The sequence below is a fragment of the Alternaria rosae genome, assembly GCF_020736505.1.
Source record: "Alternaria rosae strain MPI-PUGE-AT-0040 chromosome Unknown BKA58scaffold_4, whole genome shotgun sequence".
NCBI lineage: Eukaryota > Fungi > Ascomycota > Dothideomycetes > Pleosporales > Pleosporaceae > Alternaria > Alternaria rosae.
In genome coordinates, this window is record NW_025763573.1 from 920,969 (window position 1) to 942,753 (window position 21,785).

General features: G+C 51.5%; 11 protein-coding genes across 11 annotated transcripts; 5 read left to right on the forward strand and 6 right to left on the reverse strand.

Moving 5' to 3' along the window:
• Nucleotides 1-318: 318 nt before the first annotated feature.
• BKA58DRAFT_438565 (uncharacterized protein) lies at nt 319-1,957 on the reverse strand (the record flags this gene model as incomplete). The annotated part of the gene is made up of 2 exons (XM_046173598.1): nt 319-1,725; nt 1,784-1,957. The coding sequence occupies 2 exons, from the start codon at nt 1,955-1,957 to the stop codon at nt 319-321; spliced, it is 1,581 nt and encodes a 526-aa protein (XP_046026036.1).
• A 372-nt stretch (nt 1,958-2,329) lies between these two features.
• Nucleotides 2,330-3,470, reverse strand: BKA58DRAFT_146406 (uncharacterized protein). The gene is made up of 3 exons (XM_046164691.1): nt 3,012-3,470; nt 2,671-2,938; nt 2,330-2,617 (listed from the first exon to the last, which is right to left on the reverse strand). The coding sequence occupies exons 1-3, from the start codon at nt 3,210-3,212 to the stop codon at nt 2,577-2,579; spliced, it is 510 nt and encodes a 169-aa protein (XP_046026037.1). The 5' UTR covers nt 3,213-3,470; the 3' UTR covers nt 2,330-2,576.
• Nucleotides 3,471-4,931: 1,461 nt separating this feature from the next.
• BKA58DRAFT_456006 (uncharacterized protein) lies at nt 4,932-6,828 on the forward strand (the record flags this gene model as incomplete). Its single annotated transcript, XM_046174577.1, has 3 exons — nt 4,932-5,392; nt 5,463-6,315; nt 6,364-6,828. The coding sequence occupies 3 exons, from the start codon at nt 4,932-4,934 to the stop codon at nt 6,490-6,492; spliced, it is 1,443 nt and encodes a 480-aa protein (XP_046026038.1). The 3' UTR covers nt 6,493-6,828.
• Nucleotides 6,829-8,143: 1,315 nt separating this feature from the next.
• Nucleotides 8,144-9,457, forward strand: BKA58DRAFT_428626 (glycosyl hydrolase family 61-domain-containing protein; the record flags this gene model as incomplete). The annotated part of the gene is made up of 6 exons (XM_046173020.1): nt 8,144-8,247; nt 8,342-8,402; nt 8,433-8,616; nt 8,669-8,842; nt 8,895-9,222; nt 9,288-9,457. The coding sequence occupies 6 exons, from the start codon at nt 8,144-8,146 to the stop codon at nt 9,379-9,381; spliced, it is 945 nt and encodes a 314-aa protein (XP_046026039.1). The 3' UTR covers nt 9,382-9,457.
• On the reverse strand, nt 9,446-10,957 carry BKA58DRAFT_428627 (uncharacterized protein). The gene is made up of 3 exons (XM_046173021.1): nt 10,543-10,957; nt 10,065-10,487; nt 9,446-10,009 (listed from the first exon to the last, which is right to left on the reverse strand). The coding sequence occupies exons 1-3, from the start codon at nt 10,607-10,609 to the stop codon at nt 9,651-9,653; spliced, it is 849 nt and encodes a 282-aa protein (XP_046026040.1). The 5' UTR covers nt 10,610-10,957; the 3' UTR covers nt 9,446-9,650.
• A 735-nt stretch (nt 10,958-11,692) lies between these two features.
• BKA58DRAFT_410549 (uncharacterized protein) lies at nt 11,693-12,986 on the forward strand (the record flags this gene model as incomplete). The annotated part of the gene is made up of 5 exons (XM_046172230.1): nt 11,693-11,848; nt 11,902-12,006; nt 12,061-12,219; nt 12,343-12,491; nt 12,545-12,986. 5 exons carry the CDS (start codon nt 11,693-11,695, stop codon nt 12,984-12,986), a joined length of 1,011 nt encoding a protein of 336 aa, XP_046026041.1.
• Nucleotides 12,987-13,567: 581 nt separating this feature from the next.
• Nucleotides 13,568-15,484, forward strand: BKA58DRAFT_382079 (pyridoxal phosphate-dependent transferase). Its single transcript, XM_046170066.1, has one exon. The coding sequence runs from the start codon at nt 13,649-13,651 to the stop codon at nt 15,110-15,112; it is 1,464 nt and encodes a 487-aa protein (XP_046026042.1). The 5' UTR covers nt 13,568-13,648; the 3' UTR covers nt 15,113-15,484.
• Nucleotides 15,485-16,600, forward strand: BKA58DRAFT_382081 (uncharacterized protein). Its single transcript, XM_046170067.1, has 2 exons — nt 15,485-15,847; nt 15,899-16,600. The coding sequence occupies exons 1-2, from the start codon at nt 15,569-15,571 to the stop codon at nt 16,547-16,549; spliced, it is 930 nt and encodes a 309-aa protein (XP_046026043.1). The 5' UTR covers nt 15,485-15,568; the 3' UTR covers nt 16,550-16,600.
• Nucleotides 16,601-17,311, reverse strand: BKA58DRAFT_382082 (CoA binding domain-containing protein). Its single transcript, XM_046170068.1, has 2 exons — nt 17,160-17,311; nt 16,601-17,096 (listed from the first exon to the last, which is right to left on the reverse strand). The coding sequence occupies exons 1-2, from the start codon at nt 17,281-17,283 to the stop codon at nt 16,717-16,719; spliced, it is 504 nt and encodes a 167-aa protein (XP_046026044.1). The 5' UTR covers nt 17,284-17,311; the 3' UTR covers nt 16,601-16,716.
• Nucleotides 17,312-17,682: 371 nt separating this feature from the next.
• BKA58DRAFT_382083 (uncharacterized protein) lies at nt 17,683-19,004 on the reverse strand. Its single transcript, XM_046170069.1, has 2 exons — nt 18,632-19,004; nt 17,683-18,580 (listed from the first exon to the last, which is right to left on the reverse strand). Exons 1-2 carry the CDS (start codon nt 18,915-18,917, stop codon nt 18,051-18,053), a joined length of 816 nt encoding a protein of 271 aa, XP_046026045.1. The 5' UTR covers nt 18,918-19,004; the 3' UTR covers nt 17,683-18,050.
• A 504-nt stretch (nt 19,005-19,508) lies between these two features.
• Nucleotides 19,509-20,973, reverse strand: BKA58DRAFT_146598 (uncharacterized protein). Its single transcript, XM_046164692.1, has 4 exons — nt 20,626-20,973; nt 20,280-20,573; nt 19,997-20,229; nt 19,509-19,947 (listed from the first exon to the last, which is right to left on the reverse strand). Exons 1-4 carry the CDS (start codon nt 20,858-20,860, stop codon nt 19,606-19,608), a joined length of 1,104 nt encoding a protein of 367 aa, XP_046026046.1. The 5' UTR covers nt 20,861-20,973; the 3' UTR covers nt 19,509-19,605.
• Between the last annotated feature and the right edge of the window lie 812 nt (nt 20,974-21,785).

Below are 21,785 nucleotides of genomic sequence, written 5' to 3' on the forward strand. Positions count from 1 at the left end.
TTGCAAGGAGGCCGAGAATCTCGCCTTGGTTACGCGCCCGCGATATTGGGTAGGAGAAGCTAGCGATTGCCTCCATTCGTAGACATCTTGGGCTTCTTTCCGTTCGTCATAAACAGCGTGATATTCTACAAGCCTGAGTCGAGAGGCCAAATACTAATACTTCTATACATCATGCTCAACTCAGTCTCCATATACGCCTTGAATGCTCTCAATCGTCTTGCTGCAAACATGATAACATGAGTCGCATGAGTCGCATGAGTCGTCCTGTACGCCCGCCCGCCTTATTATACAACGTCGCCTCATATCATAAACGTAGGCTCAACCAGATCCTCGCTTCTTCTCATCTTCTTCCGCCTTCCGCCTCTCCTCTGGGTCCAGGTGCTTATGCTGCCCAGTAAGGTTATGCCATGCGCTCTTCAAGAAGCCCTCGTTAGAGTGATCGTTCTCAACGTTGTTGCCATGTTGGTCCTTCATCTTTCCCGGATTGATGACGCGTTGCGCATTGTTGTCTCCCATCTCGTCTGCTAGCATCTCGAGAATAGTCCGTTGGTTGACACTGAGATACTTGGGCATGTTGACCTTGAACTCAACGCGTAAATCGCCTTTGGCGCCTCGTCGACCGGAGAGTACTTTCATGCCCATGCCAGACAAGGTCACGCGATCACCGGTTCCAGATCCAGTGGGGACCTTGACCTTGACTTCGCCTTCTAGGGTGGGTACCCTGATCTCTCCTCCCAGTACAGCGGTCGTGAAAGGGATGGTGGCTGTGTGAAGAATGTCCGAGCCGTTGCGCTTGAACTTCGAATCAGCTGCTACGCGAATGAGGACGTAAAGATCTCCTCTCTGGCCACGGATCGAGCCAGAAGACATGGCATGACCTGTGAGTGGTGCATCTCCCTCACCGTTGACGCGCAACCGCATGCCGTCTTCCACACCACCAGGGATGTCAATGGTGATGGTCTTGCGCTCCTTGACTGCTCCATCGCCGCCACAAGTGCCACAAGACGAGCCCCGAGGTATCGCAAATCCAGATCCACCGCAGGATGAACAAGTTGCACTCATGTGGAAGCCGCCCATGCTCGTTACTCTCTGTCCAGTACCCCCACAGCTCTTACACTCTGCTCTCTTGGCACCCTGCTTCAACCCACTGCCACTACATGTCCCGCACTCTGCCATCGGGGTAATGTGTATGTCCTTCTTGACACCCTTGGCCGCGTCCAAGAACGAGATGTTTGTCTGTACTTCGATGTTGTCGCCAACCATGATCTCTTCTTCAAACGGATTCCTTCTCCCACTTCCGCCTCTTCCTCGTCGTCCACCTGTGAAAGCTCCAAACAAGTCTTCAAAGTTGATATCCTGGAATCCGCCCGCACCCTGAGCGCCACCGAACCCACCGAACCCGCCGAAGCCTCCTCCTCCTCCGAATGGATTTCCTCCCGGTCCTCCAGCGCTGGCCCCAGGATTGAAGCCGCCATTTGCATCGAAAGCACCGGCGCCATAGGAGTCGAAAGCCTTCTTCTTTTCGGCGTCTGAGAGGATTTCGTATGCGGATTGTGCCGCGGCAAACTTCTCTTTCGCACCGGCGTCTTTGTTCGTATCGGGATGGTACTTCTTGGCCATACCATAGTAGGCCTTCTTTATGTCGGCGGCAGATGCGTTCTTACCGACCCCGAGTGTTTGATACGGGTCGGCCATGGCGAAGGACGGAGGAGAGGCGTGGAAGAACTGTGCATGCTGTGTTAGTAACCAAACCCGGGACAGAGGGAAGACGGATGCTACGTACTCGTATTGACTGCGCATTGTGCGGTTGTTGCCTCTGTACGATTGAGGGTCTCCGCGATTGTGTTTGCGAGGCTTGCGTCGCTATACATCGCCGTTGACATTTGGCAAAGGACCTCGAGCCGGCGATGCGCACGGGAGCCACCGCTTTGAGCGGCATGGGACCAGCGAAGCTCATGCTGAAACGATGTGGAGGTGAGTAATGACTGTCTTGATACTGCTTTTCGCTATGTGCTTCGACCTGTGGTGTATAATCCGACAATCGACAACTTTTTGCGGGCACGGGCCGGTGACGCACGATCATTGGCTGCCCTCGGTAAAGAGCGCGTCGAAGCTTCGAGAGTTTACTATGACGCGACTACGGTTTAGCAAAATGCCCGCATAGATAAACGAACGGATGTATTTATTCTCGCTGATGTCTGCATATCATGACACCGGCTCCGCTATCTGTCCGTGTTTCGCCATGTGGAATGCAAATGTCAGACATGCTATGGACTCAACGCACCGAGGCGCATCCGCTACACCCAGTCCGATTCCTGGTATTACCAAATGCTCATTGCCGATCATCCTTATTTCTGTATGTTCCATGCTCGGGGTCGTATGTGGACATCAGACCAACCTACGCGGTCAAACCAAGCCGTGATGCGTCACCTTTCCCTATTCATTAATGCCCAGTATCCCAAACTCCTGTTCAATGCTTGTATGTCGTGTGTAAAAAAGTGGTGGCTATCGTGCCAAAGAGGGGTATCGTCGAAGAAAGTCGGAAATGCAGCGATGTATAGGCGCAAGTGACCCAGTCACTTCCTTTGAGGTGCAAAGCGCACGCGGAACTCCTTGTCTGTGGTATGGATTAGCCTAATCACGGTATTGGAGTATGCTCGCGATGCGTACCCTGGTGTTTCGACTTGTAGAGCCAGTCGACAATCACGTCGCTCTCTGTCACAGCCTGGGAGTTGAAGCTTTTCTTGACGGCCATGCCCAGCTGGTCCTTCTGAACACGTCGTTTTCCCTTTGATCGCGCCATGGTGGGAGACATGCGCCCAATGCCCTGGCTCAATACGACGTGGCTGAGCGGATTCTTAAAGCTTGACGGGCAATCGAGTCGGTAGGCTCTACGGTAGCCTTGGAGGACGGAGGGGTCTTGCGATGACCATTTTATCTATTGGGACGAGAGCATGTTAGCTATGAAAGGCGCAGGCGTGTGAAGGGGAGAGAGTGAGGGCGCGACGAACGTTTCCTGACGAACTGAGATCGGTCGACGTCTGGCCACTGTTGGTGGAGGCATTGTCCACTTCCTTCAGGCTGCTGCCGTTTAGGGCACCGGTACCACCGTTGCGACGACCGCCCCGCGCATTCGAGCCCTGGAGGTTCTGTAGTTTGTCCTTGAGCGACGTGTGCGTCTCGTCGTGGGCATGCGTGCGTTTTGGAGGCATACTAAAGAACCAATGGCGAGTTTTGACAGAGAAGGAAAGATACTGGCAATTGCTCCGAAGGTGGTATGGGCCTGTCCGTGTTCGGCCAAAGTCAACATGCAGTGGTCGAGTGCTGGTCGCCAGCGAGATGGAGAGCAAAATGACGGCCAAGGCCCAAGCGCGCAATGACGTTGGCGCGCTTCTCGGTCAGGGTCCTCCTTTCCCTTCCCCTGCATTAGGCCATCTATCGTGAGCTCCTCCCAATCTTGACGAGATGTTCGTCCCATGATACATCGTCTTTGAACAAGTCCGTCACTCTATCCCCATGACGGAATTGACGAGCATGCCTGGTGCCGTCGCCTGCTTCACGCTGTGTCGCGTATGTCGCGTGTCGCTCCGCGGCTTCCCCTCACCATCCCGGTCACGCGCGTGATGCACCCCGATTCGGACTCGGAACCAGCTACTTGTCCATGCACACCGAGTCGCAGATGGAGCTCCATGATGCCCATAGGCCCATCGATGCCTAGATGTGCGACTGATGAGGAGAGAGCAGGCTTCGGGTCGTAAGCCCAAAGTTAACCTCGCAGCCTCGCGTTTTGACGCGCCCCGTCGACTTCAACGTCCATCAGCACCTGGATGGACAGCAAGATCTGTAGCCATTGGGCATCTGGACGCGCATTTCTGCAGCGTGATTGTCGACCTCGTAAGCGCGGGGTACCAAAAGCCAGACTGGAACCACGATAAGCGAAGGACCACAGAACCTAAGAATTTCGCCGATGTCGTTGGGAGTGGATGCTTGAGTATGGGAAAAAAGAGAAGATGTCGACGTGGTTGGGAAGAACTCGGAGCCAAGTAACCGTCTCTCGCAATTAGCTCAATTCAACACCCAACAGGAATGGGTGCGTAGGTATTAGACTTGAGACAAATCCGTGTTAATCTTGAGCACAGTCGAGGCGCGAAGCTAGTGGTATAGTCTGACTGTAGGGGTAGGTAGGTGATACGTGCTTGACAAGCAGAGTAGGAGCAAACATCAAACTCTTAGAGAGCCTAGCAACGCCCACATCGACTCTGGGCCTGGATAAAACCTGCGATAAACTTTGACTCGAGTGCAAAGCAGCAAACCAGATTCTCGGCAAGACGAGACATCTCTAGTGCCTAGCGACACCCCCTCAGCGCCATAGATGAAGTATACAGGGCCAAATCCTTCCCAAGATGTTGGGTAGTCAACGCAATGGCACAAAGCTTGAACGTCCTACCGGTGCTTTGGATGGGATGAACTTCACCTTATTCTCGTCTGCATACATCACCACTCCGATATCACCGCAACTTCATCTCTTTTACCTGAGATAGCGTGGAGCTGCTGCTTCGCCACCGCCTCTGTTTCCTAGGTCAACGACTCTCATCTGCGGTCTATATAAGCAAGCCTACTGAGGTTTCCAGCCCTGCCTCCTCTCATCCCTTCCATGTTACATCTCCCCAGCATATAACTTCTAGCACGTCTCACTTGATTGCATCACCTCATAACGATAGCATATCGGTCTACGGTAAGACTGTGTGCCTCTCATTCTTAGATTCACCGTATGCTGACATTTTCCTCTAGCCTCAACAACTTCGAGTACTTGAGAGTTCTACAAGTCATCCTGGTTTGGAGAAGTCTAGTACTCTCGTAGTACAATATCTGACCGCGATCCAGTCCACCGCGGCCCACACTCGCTGCAGTTCCACAACAAGGGCTTCATGATGAACCCGGCGGCCAACAACTTCGCTCCAACCGCTCCTCGGCACAGCACGCCCAGCCAGGTGAGCACCCCTCCCACTCCATACTTGGAGGCAAGGACCCTCAACCTGGAAGACGGACATGCAACGATACGCGCAGACGTCGATGCTCTCCAAGAACTGTACCATGGCCTCTCGTTGTCCGTCGACAAACTCAAAAAGGGCGGTTGGCTGGTACGCGTCGGCCCATTCCAAGAGGTGGATGTACAGAAATCACACCAAAGCGCTGTAGAGTTCGCAATTGAGCTTGAGAAACTCAAAGAAGAAACCCAAGGATCTGTGAACGGTGGGACTAACGTGCAAAAGGCGAACAGCAGCACACCTCCCCATCTCAGGACTTCCAGCGTCACCGGCGGTGGTACAGTCAAGAATTCCCTACCTCCGCACTTGCGAGGTAAAAAGCCCAAGTCTATCAATGGCCAAGTGTAAGTGCATCTTTATATGTATGGATGAGTTTTGTATGTCTGGGATTATTTGGAGCTGACAAGGATTAAGTACCCGCACCACCAACGCCCATCAAGTCGATGTCGTCTCCAAGCAGATCCCCACACCTGCTTTAAGCCCGCCTGCTCCACCACTAGTTGCCGTCCAAGATGCCGCCCTGTCCATCGAACGCCTGTCTCTAGATGCAGCGTGGAATCCTTACCATCTTACAACCCTGCCCGCGTTCTCCGGTCAACTTCCCACAGGCAACGCCACTGTCACGTTCCATCCTGACTTCCTCGCCAACACTTTGGGCGGAGCATCCTGGTCACCTGGCCTGCGCTTCGTTTCAGGCAAGGGGCCATGCATCCTGAAGAATCGTACATACTACCAGCTCGATCCAGAGAACGAACCTTACCTGCCCAAGGCGCCTGGCGACCATGGTGCAAAGCTCACTGCCTTCTTCAACAAAGCCCCGGAAGAGGAATATGGCAACCTACTTGACGAAGACTCCAACTCGTACGAGGATGTGCCCATGTTCGTTCTAGTCGGCAAGCGCTATATGTACCACGGAAACTATTCACAGACACGCTGGTCCGATAAGCTGGACTATGACACCATGACGGCTAGAGTACCTCAACACGTCAAGAACTACTGGGCTGAAGAGCTCACCTCATCGACGCGCGAGAAGTGGGTTACCGAAGAGCTCAAAAAGCATTTCTTCCGCAAGCCGGAGTACAGCGGCCGTCTTTTCGCTGCATCGGATCACGGAACCACAGTTGACTCTGAGGAAGAGGTTGTGCTCACAAAGCAACTGGCCAAAGACGTGCGCAAGTACGTTGAAGAGCTTCGTGAGTGGGAGCGCGAGGCCAATATGAAGACCGCTATGATCAAGAAGCAGTCTATCCTTGAGGCGTTCGACGCGGTAAGTCACGTTGGAGTGTAAAAGTAGTTCAAAGCTGATCGATTACAGTCTGATATGGATGAGGCGCCCGCACTTCGCCTCTGGTGGGAGTACCTTGAGTGCGTTGACTGGCGGAAGGACTTCTACGAGCTCCTTGTCACGCTTCAAGCGCGCATGCCTGGAAGCTACTTACAGTAGTTCGATCTGATGCATGCCTAGTCCAAGAGACGAGGTGACTGTCTATTGGAAATGAGGACCTGGTCGGAAGTTTGCGATCTGCAGCGGTTTTGAGTCTGGCCGATGATGTCATACATGTCTACGACATCTCGCCAAAAAGTACATATGCTGCGGTGCATCTACTGGCTACCGAGGAGGTGGGAAAGGCAGGGTCTACGTACCTCTCGACTCGAGCTCTCGTGCCCTTTGTCGTTCTGGTTTTTGTCCTGCAATTATTGACATTTAGCACATATGAGTGGCTCGGAACACCCCATTACGGATGGAGGAATTAGGTATTGCGTAAAAGTGTTCTCTCTATTATCAATTTTTTCTCACACATGGGTCCACGAACTTTGTTAATACGTAGACAGCGACTGACACTCCAGCTTCAGTACACCCAAGGCAGCAGCTGTGATACATCTGGGCGCTTGTCATGTGCTTGAGCAGCCCTTTCCGGACCCGGCGCTCGGATAAGATCCCATCTATCCAGCCTGACGTCAATATCCAGTATAGCGCCCCGCGGGATGTGAATGCTTATCTGACGGTGGGCATCAATGCATCACGCTATTGAACACTCTATCGTCTTGTCAGGCGACCAGATTAGCTCCGCAATTCTTCTCTCACTCCGGCCTGGGCCCCCGTCTGCCTCTACCATCGAAAAAGACACCACATACTGTTACAGAATCATGCTCACTGTTCACAGTCTCTGTCGCGCCAAACAAGCAGGTCCGTCCTGGAGCTGACAAGCTACACACATGGTTAAGATTCTCGACCAGGTTTTCGTTCGGCCCAGCGTACTCGATGGGTTTATGTTGACCGGGCGCTCCATATATCTCACAGTTCATTCGACTAAACGCATATAGTAAACCGTACCGTGTCGTCGTGTGTTCTGACCATCCATGCATACGCGAGGTATGGTCTTCTCTCCAACTAGCAGCTCTTCAAATCAGTACCCTGCACTAATACTTTCACACCCAGGTCTTTGCCATACTTTACGCATGTACGACCTGTTCAACGCCAATGTCTGCGGCCGTTGTGATGCTGTCGCTAACAAACCTGGTGAGATACTCAAGCTCTGAGCTTCATGTCTTATGGTCGAACAAGCAGCGGCCATGTATGATCAAGATCATCCTAAGTTATAGATGACCCACACCTCATATACCAAGCATTCAAGTCATGGGCACACGCTACCGATTTCCCCGCGAAATGTGACCTCCGGCTATTTACATCCCTGCGCACTTCATCTATGCATTCCCACAACGGCTCTCTTCTCCGTTGAGACGACCACAAAAGCTGAACCTGTATTTTCATACTATTGGTCCACTGACTAGATTATGTGGTATTCCCCAGATCTGGCCCGGTCACAGAAATTCGCCCAGAGGCCGAGATGCCATGCGGCTATAACGGACCAAGGCATATGGACTAGTATCACACATCAATCTATGGTACGCGTGGAGATTTGCCTCTACGAGACAACAAAATACCCGGTTTCCTCACGCGATACGCGCTGTTGTGGCTTGCGGGGGCAAACGGAAAGTATATGAGAGGGTGCACTCTGCGCGTACCACCACCCATCTTTGCGCATCGACTTGCTATCTATTATTAGTTCCTCTAGTTGCTATACAACATCAGAATGAAGTTTTACACAGCATTGACGGCGGTTGCTTCCTTGGTTGCGACTGCAACCGCTCATGGAGGAGTCGATCAGTATATTGTAGGAGACACGACCTACCAAGGGTACATCACCTTCTCACACGCACTCTCAACATGTACTGACAATACCAAGATGGTCACCGTACAACTCCGCTTCAGGTCAAAAGACCATTCAGAGACAGTACTCGACTTACGACCCCATGTACATCAAAGATCTCTCAGTAAGACCCTACAAAACCGTACATCAACCAAAAGCTCACTTATTCTAGACAGTGAACATTCGCTGCAACAACAACGGCGCTCTCGGTACAGGCATGACTGGCACCATTGCCGCTGGTGCCAAATTGAAGACTCACTGGAAGCAATGGACTCACAGGCCGACTTCTCTTCTTGTATACATGGCCAAATGTCCCGGATCTTGTGACAGCTTCGATGGAGCTGGTAAAGTGTGGTGTAAGTATACATACCTCGAGTAGATTACGTCTCTGACAGTACCGCGATACAGTTAAGATATATGAGCAAGGCCTCATATCTGGGACTGAAAACTCCGGCATCTGGGCAGGTGATGCCATCCTCGACACCCTCTACGCTACGGTCACTATCCCGGCTACACTTGCCGCAGGTGGCTACCTGATCCGCCATGAGCTCATCGCTGTGCACCAGGCGAACAACCCGCAATGTGAGCCAATTCTCCACAACCCTATACCACCATTCAAGCTGACACGCTGTAGTCTACCCCGAGTGCGCTCAGTTCACCGTGACAGGATCTGGCACAGCCTCTCCTCCTGCATCAGCGCTCGTTTCGTTCCCAGGCGCCTACACAGGAACAGAACCCGGCATCGCTTTCAACATCGACTCACCTGAAGCTAAGCAAGCGACCACATATCCTATCCCAGGCCCTGCTGTGTGGGATGGCACGGGAAGCGGTTCCGCACCCGCGCCGTCTGCTGTACCCACAGCCGCACCCACAGCCACAGCCTCCCCCACTACCATGATGACCAGCGCATCTGCTACGCCCACAGTACCGGCTGCACCCATATGCGAAGTAGTGAAGTATGGGTTAGTAATGTCCCTGTATGAACTGTATGTGAGACAAATACTGACTTCGTACCCTCATCTTTTAGGCAGTGCGGCGGTAAAACCTACAGCGGATGTACAGATTGCGCAAGTGGGTCGACGTGCAAGGCCAACGGCGATTACTATAGCCAGTGTGTTTAGACCTCAATAATTCGTTGCATCCATCTCAAATTTGAAGTCTATGTCTGAGCAGATTCGACGACACGGCAGAGCGAGTAAATTCGGGTTTAGCCAGCATGACATCAGGCAGCGATGATAGCACTAGAGGCAGCGTCTTGGCAGGGGTTGATCCGTCTTCCAGACCCGTGGGCCACGTCTCTGCGATCGCTCAACTCACATCATCCATGTTCAGCCCCAGACACAGCCTGTTTCCATTACTTGAGAATTTGTCTATGGATTGAGTTGGGTGTCTAACTACCCAGCGCCAGGACCTTCGCCAGAACATCATCGTCACTCAATCCGTCTCCCTTAATGGTTGCATATGCTGGCGCCAGCACAGCCTTCTCGATCTCTGTGTATTTACCGTCGCACGCAAAGATAAGGTCCCCGTGACGAGACTCGTCTACCATCAAGTACGCCGCTGCTCGGGCAACGACTGAAGTAGGCTGGCAGTTGTGGGAGACCGCATCTAGGAGGCCTTTCAAATCGGGCAAGACCTGAGTTGCCGTCCACGAAGGGGCGAGAGTGTTAACGCGGATAGGTAGACCAGCAGCCTTCACCAACAGCGCAAAACTTCTACCAAAGCCTAGAACACCCGCCTTGGCCGTCGCTGAGTCGTGCCGTTAGTTGGAGATTCACACGTGATCCACGAACTTGTTACTCACAGTAATCAACTGCTCGGACTGGATGCAAGCCGGTGCTGGACCCCATGATGACAATAGACCCTCCCTCAGCTTGGCCCTTCAGATAGTGGGTAGCGAGTGTTACGGTCTTGACAACACTATCCAGATTGATGTCCAAGGTGTCCTCGTTTGGTTCTTTCGGGTCACCATTTTCATCGACTTCGAGGGCCAAATAGTTGGCCCGTGGCCCAACTCCAGCATTCGCAAATACAAAATCAACACGGCCGTGCTTCTCTTTCGCGGCCTTGAATAGTTTTGTGAGATCGCCCCAATGCCTGACGTCGATTTGGACGAAGTGGCAGTCAGCCACAGACGCCGGTGGTGTCTGAATATCACCAGTCACAACTAGTGCGCCTAGAGAGAGCAGTAGTTCTGCTGTGGCGAGGCCGATACCAGACGACCCACCTACAACTTTATCAGTGTTCTGGATCTGGTAGTCTATTGGACGGAATCGAGGTACCCGTTATGACGGCAACTTTGCCCTCAAAGCCCGTTAGGTCGGAGTCTTGGATTTGGAACGATGTCATGTCGGGAATAAATATGAGGTGAGTAAACTGACGCAAGTTTTGGCAAAATACAGAAAGGAACAGGATAATATGCAGACACACCGACCCCCTGCGTATCAGCTCGAGCTCATGCAAGAGTGCACTGATTTGGAACAGTCATTGACTGGCATAGTGAGGCTACTGGGGTTCTGGGCCTAGAAACATCATCCCAAACGAGATATGAGGAATTACCGGAGATTTACAAGGAACACAGCGAGCTCGGGAGGGTCCTCGTACGGGACCCGTTTTTCATCGCAGGGAAGGATGCGGCTCGTGGCACGTCAGCCGCGACCCTGATTGAGTAGCTTCAGGGTCGATGTACGCTCGCGCGACTGCGCATCTATCAGCCAAGATTCGCACCATGATGGTAACCGCCCAACCCAAGTAGCAGCCTCAGTTTGCCGGCGTCTTGGGACGAACATGTTTTAATCAGGCAGTCTGAGCGTGGCGCTAGCCAGTGTTAGAACGGAGTTCTTGGGCGGGACCAGCTGTAAGACCCACTTAAGCTAGCAACGGTCCGACAGGAGAAGAAAATCACGACACTTACCACTCATGTACCGTACTCGATGACTAAGGGTCACCAACGCCTCGCAGATACTTCGACAGTTCAGATTAATAGCAAGTATGGTACGCATAAGACTTCTTCGATGCATGTACGTCCTCTACACGCCGCAGCTCACAGTGGGACCGTGCTCGATAGATACCCGCTTCCACAAAGCAGGGTCCCGAAAATAACGTAAACAATTCGGACCACGCGGCATTCCTAGACACTAAGCTACTATCGAGGGCATTCTCCGCCGTTAGTTGACACATCAGATCTGATCTAGACGAAGCTCTTTACGTCTAGCGCCCGCGGGCTTAGGACGACGTAACACGGGGCCTTGTTTGCACGGCTCACGATCCAGGACATGAGTCGACAGAAAATCGGGAACCTCCTATGTTACGGTGGTAGAGATGAAACGATCAATATATGTCGTTCGGCGAGCTGCCACAAGGCGTCGTGTTCGTCATCTGCTTGCTTCGTTTCTCGGCCTCTGATACGTTTGTCAACATCGCGTAGGCAACATGACGACCGTTGGAGTGGCTAGAGATGGAGTGGCCTTGCTGTACTGCGCGATCATATTGCTTGTGTTGAGTTGGATCGTCTTCTCCATGAGAGTCGGCGTACGGATATGGAGGAAAGCGTGGGGTATGGATGACTACCTGATGCTTGTCGGAGCTGTAAGTGCGCAACACCACCAACATCGAATACATCAACTGATAGCTCTTTGCAGATTCTTTTCTCAGTTACAGCTGCTCTTTGTATCGTTTGTTGCTACTATGGTTCCGGACAGTTCGCAAGAGAGCTGCCTACTGTGACGATATCGAAGGGAACAAAGGTATATACCTGCTGATCAAGAGTCTCTAATCGAGCCCAAACTCACTGTCTCCAGCTCTTTTACATTGCAGAGTACTTCTACGCAGCCAGCGCCATGTTCGTCAAGATCAGTGTTGCAGTAGCGCTTCTGCGTATCACTGCCAACCGTCGCTTCTTCAGGTGGGGCTTATGGGCGCTGATCGGTGCTACCATGGTTGCTGCTCTAGTCTTTTGCGTGGGAATTGCAAATATCTGTGAGTTGGCGTGCTTTACAAGTATGAAACATCGTTGCTAACGTTTTGCCGGCCATCCGATCAACACACTATGGGGTGAATCCAACGGCACTTGCAACCTCCAGCTCAACACGAACGTCAGCCTATTCTACTCGGCAATCGAGATCACCGCGGACTTTAGTCTCTCGATCATGCCGGCTATTTTGCTTTGGAATGTCCAGATGAAGGGGGCTGTGAAAGCTTCGGTTGCCGTAATGCTTGCGCTCGCTTCTTTGTAAGATCTCGGCGATCCTTCATACAATATGGTCAAAAGCTAACCTGACTCAGTGCCTCATGTGCTACCATCGTTCGTCTCAAGTACCTCACACTCTACAGTGACCCTGGCGAGTTCATGTACAGTACGGGCAAAATCGGCTTCTGGTCTTTGACCGAAGTCGGCATTGGCCTCATCGCCGGTTCGCTACCTCCTCTTCGTCCTCTCCTATCCCTTCGCATTAGGGTGTCCGCCGGCTCCAATAGTCCTGCTGCGTCTGGCGGAATAGCATACCAATCTGGTACCAACAACCGGCAGCCGACCTCGCGCTCGCGCGTGATAGCCATGGACACGTTCCAGACCTTGGGCGACAACGACGAAGCTGATAATAGCGACGGAGATTCTCAGAAGAATATTATAAAGGAGACCAAGTTCACAGTGACTTCAGTCATTGCTGGAGGTCCTCGAGACCCGGGGGTGATGGCCTGGGACCGGAAGGAGGGAAGCCATGTCTAAGGCTGTTCGCTGACGATGAGAACAAAGTAAAATGACCACGAGCCCAGGCAGTGACGCTAAACAAGGCTCTCATGTTATATCTTGTACCCTTTCCAGAACCAACATGAAAAGATACAGATTTGACGTTTGCTGGCTGCGGAGAAGTAGCATATGCCAGTCACCGGCTGGACTAGAGAGATTCCGGAGGTCGTCCAGGCTCGTCGATTGTGCTAATGGTACATCCTACGTTGAAACGAAAACTGTAGACTCCTACAATTCGCCCAATTAGTGCACCTCGGGGTAGTTGCTATGTGTAGTTGTTTGTTTGCCACTGCCTTGATAGCGTTATCGTTATTATACTAGCAACAGAAAAGTTTTGCCCAAGCAATGGCTGCAGGTCGATTTCATCAGCACAATATTTCAGGCGTGTGGGGCGTGTAGATAATTTGTGGTTGAGTAAGAATTCTTGGCAAAACGGTCTCTTGTACTACCTAAAGAAGTTAGCAGAAGCGATGTGAGCGAGTTGTTGGCCGTCGCAAATGATCGCGAAGGTCATATGAACGCGTGTATGGCGTCTAGTTTCGGCGATAAGCGTGCTACTACGTCAGGCCGCCTCAACCCGAACCCCTCCACTTTAACCTACACGGCAGTCGAAAGCAGCAGCACAATCCCCACGATACATAATGAAGGCCGCCACGATATCCAGACGCTGCTTATTAGCTCCACGCAGCCTTACACCCACTCTTCCGCGACACGTCCCAACCCCCCGACGAACGTTCTCTACTACACAACCAGCGTCCTCCGCTATGGACACAGCAGCATTTGGTGAACAGCACATTGCAAAGGGCATTGGTCGCCTCACGAAGCATGTCTTTGAAGATGGAAAGGGCACATTCATCACCACGGACAAGGGCGTCAAGCTGCTTGACATGACGGCTGGCATTGGTGTTGTGAACCTGGGCCACTGCCACCCCAAAGTCAGCGCTGCCGCAGCGGCACAATGCAACAAGATCACACACGCACAAGTCAACATTGGCTTCAGTTCCGCCCAGATCGCTCTTCTCAAAGAGCTGATTCCGATACTCCCACACGAATCGCTCGATACTGTCTTCTTTTGGAACTCGGGTGCAGAGGCAGTTGAAGCAGCCGTCAAATTGGCCCGTGCCGCAACGAAGAAGCCGAATGTCATCGTCATGCAGGGCTCGTACCATGGCCGCACAAACGCGACAGCCTCGATGACGAGATCCAAGACCATCTACGGCGAAGGCCATGGACCTCTGATGGGTGGCGTCTTTGCGTCCGCATTCCCATACTACAGCCAGTTTGGCATGTCACCAGACACACCGAAAGAGCAACTCGTGAAACAGGCACTGCTTCAATTGAAGCTTACCTTGCAGCAGCAGACTTCTCCCGCGGATACCGCAGCTGTCATTCTGGAGCCTGTTCTTGGCGAGGGAGGCTATGTCCCGGCACCGCCCGAGTTTCTACACGGCGTCAGACAGATTTGCGACGAGCACAATGTCCTTTTCATCGCTGACGAAGTTCAATCTGGTATGGGACGCACGGGACACATGTGGTTCGTACAGGAGTCTGGCGTACGACCAGACATTCTCATCTTCGCAAAGGGCATTGCGAACGGGTTCCCTCTATCCGGTATTGCGAGCAGCAAGAAGCTCATGGATCTCCAGAAACCAGGTTCCATGGGTGGAACATATGCGGGCAACGCGGTCGCATGCGCTGCTGCAACAGCAACAGTCAAAGCATTCCATGAGGAGAAGATCCTTGACAACGTCGCCGCGCGCTCCAAGCAGATCTTTTCGTTCCTCCACGATCTCAAAGCTTCTGGTACCAAGGCCGGTAACTTGATCGAAGACATTCGCGGATCGGGCCTCATGGTAGGTGTCCAGTTTGCGAACCCAGAATTGCAACGCGACTCGTCAAACACTGCTGCACAACATGCTCAGAGCCAGCCACAAATCGCGCCCAAGATTGTGCAGGAATGCATCAAGCGAGACATGCTTCTTCTCAGCACTTCGGTCTTTGACGTGCTGAGGTTCATTCCGCCACTCACGATCAGCGAGGAGGAGTTGAGCCAGGCTTGCAACATCTTCAAGGAGTCCCTGGAGGCTGTCGCAAAGGAAATGTAAACGTCTTTGGCTTAATGGTGCGATGCACGCTATGTTGGAAAACTTGAAATCGTTTTTCCTAGCAGTTATATACCCTCTTTCGCGCTTTGATGTGCGGTCAGTCATGGAACACTCACTCAGTTATTGATGCATCCTATGCTTGAACGATGCGACGGAGCTGCGACCAGATAGAAGCCCGGCAGATCGATCCCGTAAGCCGCCTCGCATTCGCTGTTCGGAAGGCCGAACACCAATCAGCGGCGTTCGTCTCAGCTGCTGCCAGAAGCGGGCGAATAACCCGCCGACTCGCGCGGTCGCGGTGCGCAACACCATGTGTACGAGCAATACTAAGCAGGCCTGTATTTCGCATATGTTAATAGACATAGCAGAGCGATTTCTTCATAAAAGATGCAAGAATCTCTCAAATCTCAATCGAACACAGTCGCAACGTCCTTCCTTTTCTCCTGACCATACTATATGATATCCGGTCAGCCCTCAATGGCTCTCAGAGCAGTCCTCGTCACAGGTGCGACTGGGAAACAAGGTGGTTCAGTCGTTGATGCTTTGCTCAAAGCGCACGCTCCCTATGAGATCCTAGCAGTCACACGGGACGCCCAGTCGTCATCTTCCAAGAAGCTCAAACAGAAGTCGTCAAGGATCAAACTCGTCACTGGAAACCTCGATACAGCCGACGAGGTATTCAAGGCAGCGAGAGAGTCTACTAAGCTACCCATATGGGGAGTCTTTAGTGTTCAGGTGAGCATGTTTACAGCATTGATAGTCGAGCTTGACTAAATCCTCCTACAGGCGCTCGGAAAGAATGAGGAGAAGCAAGGAAAGGACCTGATAGATGCGTCAATCAAGAACAGTGTATCACACTTCGTCTTCTCTTCTGCCGATCGAGGTGGTGCAAACTCAGACTCGGATCCGACAACCGTCCCCCACTTCATCACGAAGCATAATATCGAGCAACACCTCTTCTCCGAATCCGAGAAAAGCAGCATGACATATACCGTACTACGACCTGTGGCATTTTACGAGAATCTGACTGCAGATTTCTTCGGCAAGGTGTTTACAACGAGTTGGGCGATCAAGCTGCCAAAGGAGAAACCTTTACAATTTATCAGTACCAGTGATATTGGGTTCTTCGCCGCTCAAGCATTCCTCAAGAGCGATACTCCGGTATACCAAAACAAGCGTATGTCGCTAGCAGGGGACTCACTTTCGTTCGAACAATTTAGAGAGACTTTTAGAAAGAGCACGGGTGAAAAGCTTCCGATGACGTACCGGTCTGTCGCCGTAGCGCTGTGCTGGATGTCGAAAGAGCTTGGTTATATGTTCAATTGGTTTCGCGAGAAGGGATTCGGCGCAGATAATGAGGAGTGCAAGAGGATGAATCCGGAAATGAAGGGGTTCGAGACTTGGCTGGAGACGGAGAGTTCGTGGAGGAAAGGTTAAAGAACAATGGATGTGGACGCGGGATGGCAGACTTGGTTTATTCAAGTACATATCATCTCCTTAGTATGAAATACAGTGTATCTCGATCATTCGTGGGCATTATCGTGACACCTCAGAGAGCCAGCGTAGGAAGCAACACCTACTACTTTGTCGACCTTCGTTTTACTTCAAAGTCTCGACGCTTCACTTCCGGCTAACCTCATTCCTTCCTCTCCGTCAACAAGCACGCACCACCCTTCTCCTCCCCTACCTCCATTACCGCCAATCGCCGCCTTGAAGTTAGCTTTTGCGTACTCTAGAACTTCGGCATCGAAACTTCCAGGTTGGAGCCATACAGCCGGGATGCCAGCCTCCTTCGCCTCTTTGAGCAACTGCTTCGTCACTGCAGGTGGCGTAATAACTGACAGAGAGTAGCTGGATGCTGGTGGGTCTTGAAGAGCAGTCGGCGAAGGCACGGTGGTGTGAGTACGGTTCGAGATAGTGACACTCGGGCTCCGCGGGTTCAAAGGCGTTGCGGGAAGGGAGTGCTGGAGATACCACGCGAATACTGTGATATCGCATTAGACATGACGGGAATGAGGTAAGACTGGAAGAGGATATCTTAGCGTACTCTTATGTCCGTATTTGTGTGGATCGGAAGACGCGCCGGCGACAGCAAAACGCGGGCTTGAGAAGAAGAGTTTCAGGGCAGCCTCCATCTCTGCGTCGCGCTTTTGGCCTCGTGTGGTCGGCATATGAATGTTCTATATATTCGAGGCTAGGGGCAGCTATGAAGAGCTGCATGGTGAAGGGTTCCTAGGTCGACTGCGTCTTATCGATAACGTTTCATAGCCGAGGCACGCGTCATTTCGTCTTCTGCACTTGCATCGTAACGTGGACCACAAGAGAGATAACAACAGCATAAAGCGAGGCGCAACCTATTGCGATGTCGCCATGAGCTGCTTTGGGCAGTGCGATATATCGGCGATCATAGGTGCATGCCTTTTGGTGGCGGGGGCGGGGAAGGCTGAGAGATAGGGAATGAAGGCAGAAGGCTGAGTGGCGAAAGAACTGCTGTCATACTAACATCAAGATACGGAAATTTATTGTATGCGCAAGAAATTCCTAATCCTTTGTGGTCCCACGCAGTGATAACTCTTGGGAGTTCAGAATGGCAGATATATATCAAGTCCCAGCTCCTAGGGTTTCAGCTTTCAAGCCTCTCGGAAGCCGGAGCATTACTAAAAAGATAGCTCAGCCTTCCCATGATATGCAGCATCATGCACAGTACTTTTAGCTATGCCGAGACATGTAGACCAACCAAGTAGCTACGTGGGCACGAAGGGTCGGCTCGGCATTGCTCAGCTGTTGGAGGGGTGTTTGCACGATAACAATTCTGGTGTGGGAGACTTTGCCTCGTTCAATCGTTATAAAGTGTTCAAACAGAAACCAACACCAAGAACAGAGGATCTCGCAGGTGTGATACGACGACCGCTCGTCGGTCACGCCATGGGTAACGCATCTACCAAGGCTGCACACCATCCTTGTTGATAACCTTCCCGCTATCCTCGTCCCTCTTTCCTTCGACAACGTCCTTGATGAAGACGCCTCCAATACTCGGGTCGCCTGCGCCCCATTTCTTCAACATTTCTGGCCCCATGCCTCCCAATCCCGTAGCCAGAAATCCGGGGCTGATGCCAAAGACCTTGACACCATCGACGCTAAGACTTTGTGTCCAGTCTAGCATCATCATGTTCATCCCAGCCTTGCTGGAGCGATAAGCTGTCTGAGCCATGGATGGTGGCTTGGGCCAACCCGTTGGTGGTGGTGCGTTCATGAGCTTGGAATTAAAGCTGCTGGAAGAGGTTTCGAGGGAAGACAGACCAGAAGTCACGAAGAGGAGCCTAGGGTGTTTGGAGGCTATCAACAGGGGTGCAAAAACATGGGTCACTACTTGGGTGGAAGTGACGTTAAGGGAGTAGCTTCTGTCCCAAGCTGCGCGAATGCCTTTGGGGCTAGGGTCGTTGCGCATAATGCCATCAAAAGACCCGCCTATGATACATCAGTCGGCTGCATTGGAGAGAGAGAGAAAATCACACATACCGGCATTGTTGATCAGCGAGTCAAGGTGACCATACTTGCTCTCGATGTTCTTGAATGCGTTTTCGATCGACGCATCGTCCTCGATGTCGATCTGAACGGGGACGACATCTGACTTGGACTCTGAGACTTCACCTTTGAGCTTGGAGATGGCATCATTGGCCTTTTCGAGAGAGCGACTACCCATCAGGATGGTGTGTGGTTGTGGCGAAGCATATAGAGCCTTTACGGTCTCGTACCCAATGCCAGTGTTGCCGCCCGTGATGAAAACGATTGAAGAGTCTGCCATTTCGTTTGAGGTGTTGCAATACAAATTTGTATACTAGTACAATCCGAACTCTCTTTGGACAAAGTGTCACCGTTTCTTCGTTGGCTCTGTCCCCCTCTTTATACCTAGGCCCCCGAAGAACCTCGTGGGGCTTCCTCGCCCGGAGTTAGGAAGATGTCGCCCGGAGTTAAAGCCACCTGCATCGCGCGCAATCACACCTCGTGCGAGCTTGACACCTACCCGTGGACATTAAGATAACTTTTGACATACAAGTTGTGACTAAGAAATTCGAAAAATACAAACGATATACGAGGACGAGGCTAGAGAATCTGTTCTAGCTTAGTTGCGCCGCTACCACAACGTAAGGTGATGGTGTCAGGCCAGGGCGTGTATTTGCATCATGTAGGTAAGCGATTTTCATTTCCGGACTTAAGGTGCTGATGTTTGCCGAATATGTTCGTTGGTGTAAATGCTGCGTTAAACGATCTTTTGTGGACGCGCTGACATCGTACACTGTACAGACGAAGAAGATAATTAACTCAATGATGATTATGGAAGATGTGTTACTACCTCAAGCTACGAATTTCCAGATACTATCATCTGTATAACAACGGCAAGTAGGATCTGGTTGTGCATATAAAGAAGAATTATACCAGTAAGAGAGATAAAGAGACCGTTGACTGCTCAAGTGCTTGCATGTTGAACCAAGTTAGCGAGTTCCATCATTGTTAAAGTTGCTGATGAACACGACGAGTACAGCGCAATACGCTGCACTGGCGGCAAACAGCTCATGCCGCTTTGCTTTCGTCACAAGTGACATGGCCGCCGAGAACAGAAGCGTGAAAACAACCAGGATACCGACGGCGTCGAAGGTTGAGTTGCGGTCACCAACTGAAGTCAGCTTATACATAGCCACAACTGGTAAGACCAGCAACACGAAGATCATAAGCGTGATTATCAGCCCAACTAGCTTTTCGATGCGTGAATGCGAGTAGTAGAAGATACACTTGTCGCTTGTCTTCTTGCGAAGTTCTTCAGTTGCGAATAGTTTCTGGGCGGATTAGACTTAGGTTACACGCCGATAGGCAGTAATGGCTTACTTGAGTGAGCCCACAATGTACCCTCTGCAAACAGGACTCGATGAGACCATCGAAACCTGACCATTCGCGACCATGTCGGAGTGAGACAAGATCTTCTTTCCGCTTTATGAATTGCTCCTCCAGTTCATAATTCAGAGGTTTCACGTTGAAGAACCATGTTCGAAAGCTTCGATAATCGCGCTTTGACGGACGCTGGAAAGCGTTGAGATCACGAGCTCGTGAGAGAATTTCGTCTAGTCTACCGTAAGTTTTGTGAAACTATAGATACTGTTATGATACGTACCATAGTTGACAAGCTTGCTTCTGATATCATTAATCAATCCGGCACGAGCGCTTTCAGTCTTCTCTCGCTGCGCCTGCATGAGGTCGCTGTTTCGTGATTTCAGTCGGTTCTCGTCACCATTGTAGAAATCAATCTCGTCCATGTCGGAAAGTTCTTTCTCCATGCATCGGAGCTCGTCTTGGAGTTCCAGGATAACTCGGGAGTGTAGGTAGTTAAACCCACGGTATATGGACCAGCTGGGCTCGCTGGATTGAAAGGCTGCTTGTCGCGGATAACCCTGCCTATAGTCCTCCACTATCGTAACTTTAGTATCTTGAATAAGGAAAGAGATCCTATCCGAACATACGGGGTATCGTTATTGTTTCTCTGATACTGTTGTGTTCGATCTGAGCAGCCGAAATTTTGGATGCTTTGGTGTTCGCGTTATGAGGACCTAGCAACTGTTTTGCTGTGTCTCTCACGGTCAGAGTCGTTGCACGACTATCGTGTTCCATCTCCGTATCATGTGAACCTTGCGGGTTGGCGATGATTCCCTTTTCCAAATCAGGCATGTCACAAGGAGGAGTGCTGGGCGAATGCATCGCGATAATGTTTTTACAATGATCAAAGCAGCAATATGAGTATATCAGTGAATTGAACGATACATATGGACAGGAGAAGGTCGATGGCCTGCGAAACTGCGGAACTTTTGTAGTGGTATGATTGAGAAGGCTGAGAATACCCGCAGATCACAACAGCTTCGAGCTGTGACTAGCTCGCGGGACGTTGCCCAATAGTACCCCTGAGACGTGGCAATACCGTGAGCGCCTCAACCACTCGCCAAAAGATTTTCTCTAAACCATTTGCCTTCTTCCCAGGATGCATTCGTGAGAGAATCGGTCAGCTGGTATTCGTAGTGATCAGATACGAGACGCGACACAGCGACGTAGAAGGTCTTGAAACACTTCCTGGTGCTTCCATCGATCTTTGTTTCGGTGATCAACATCTTGACTCTACCACCGGAGGTGAAACATCCACCGCGCTAGTCGTGGTTATCATATATATACATTCATCACATCTCAAGATTCATTGCTTACTGTCGTAGGGTTGCTACTAATGCGCACGCCCGACTTGAGTCGCTCGTTTTCAGAGGAGGTTCCCTAGAATCGGCCAAGCAGAGCCGGTCAGCAATAGATCCAGTCAATGGTGCCTAGGTGGCGGAGCCCACGAGGTCTCACCTGGTCCGACATATGGAGCAGTATTGTTGCCAGATCGGCAGACGATAGATGAGCCTGAGGCAATAAGGTAGTTGATAGGCGTACTGGAGCCCTCCAAGTCTCAGGCTTCCCGGGTTGTAAGGCATACTCCAGGCGACTCTGTGCATTCTTATAGCCCCGAAAAACGCCAGTCTGTACCATTTTAGGAGCTTGAGCCTCAGCTTCTCCGATCGTTTGGACGGCTGACTTGATTGCTACCGTGGTGGTGGGTCGGCTACCATTGTAGTTGGAAGAAGGCTGATTGCGGCGC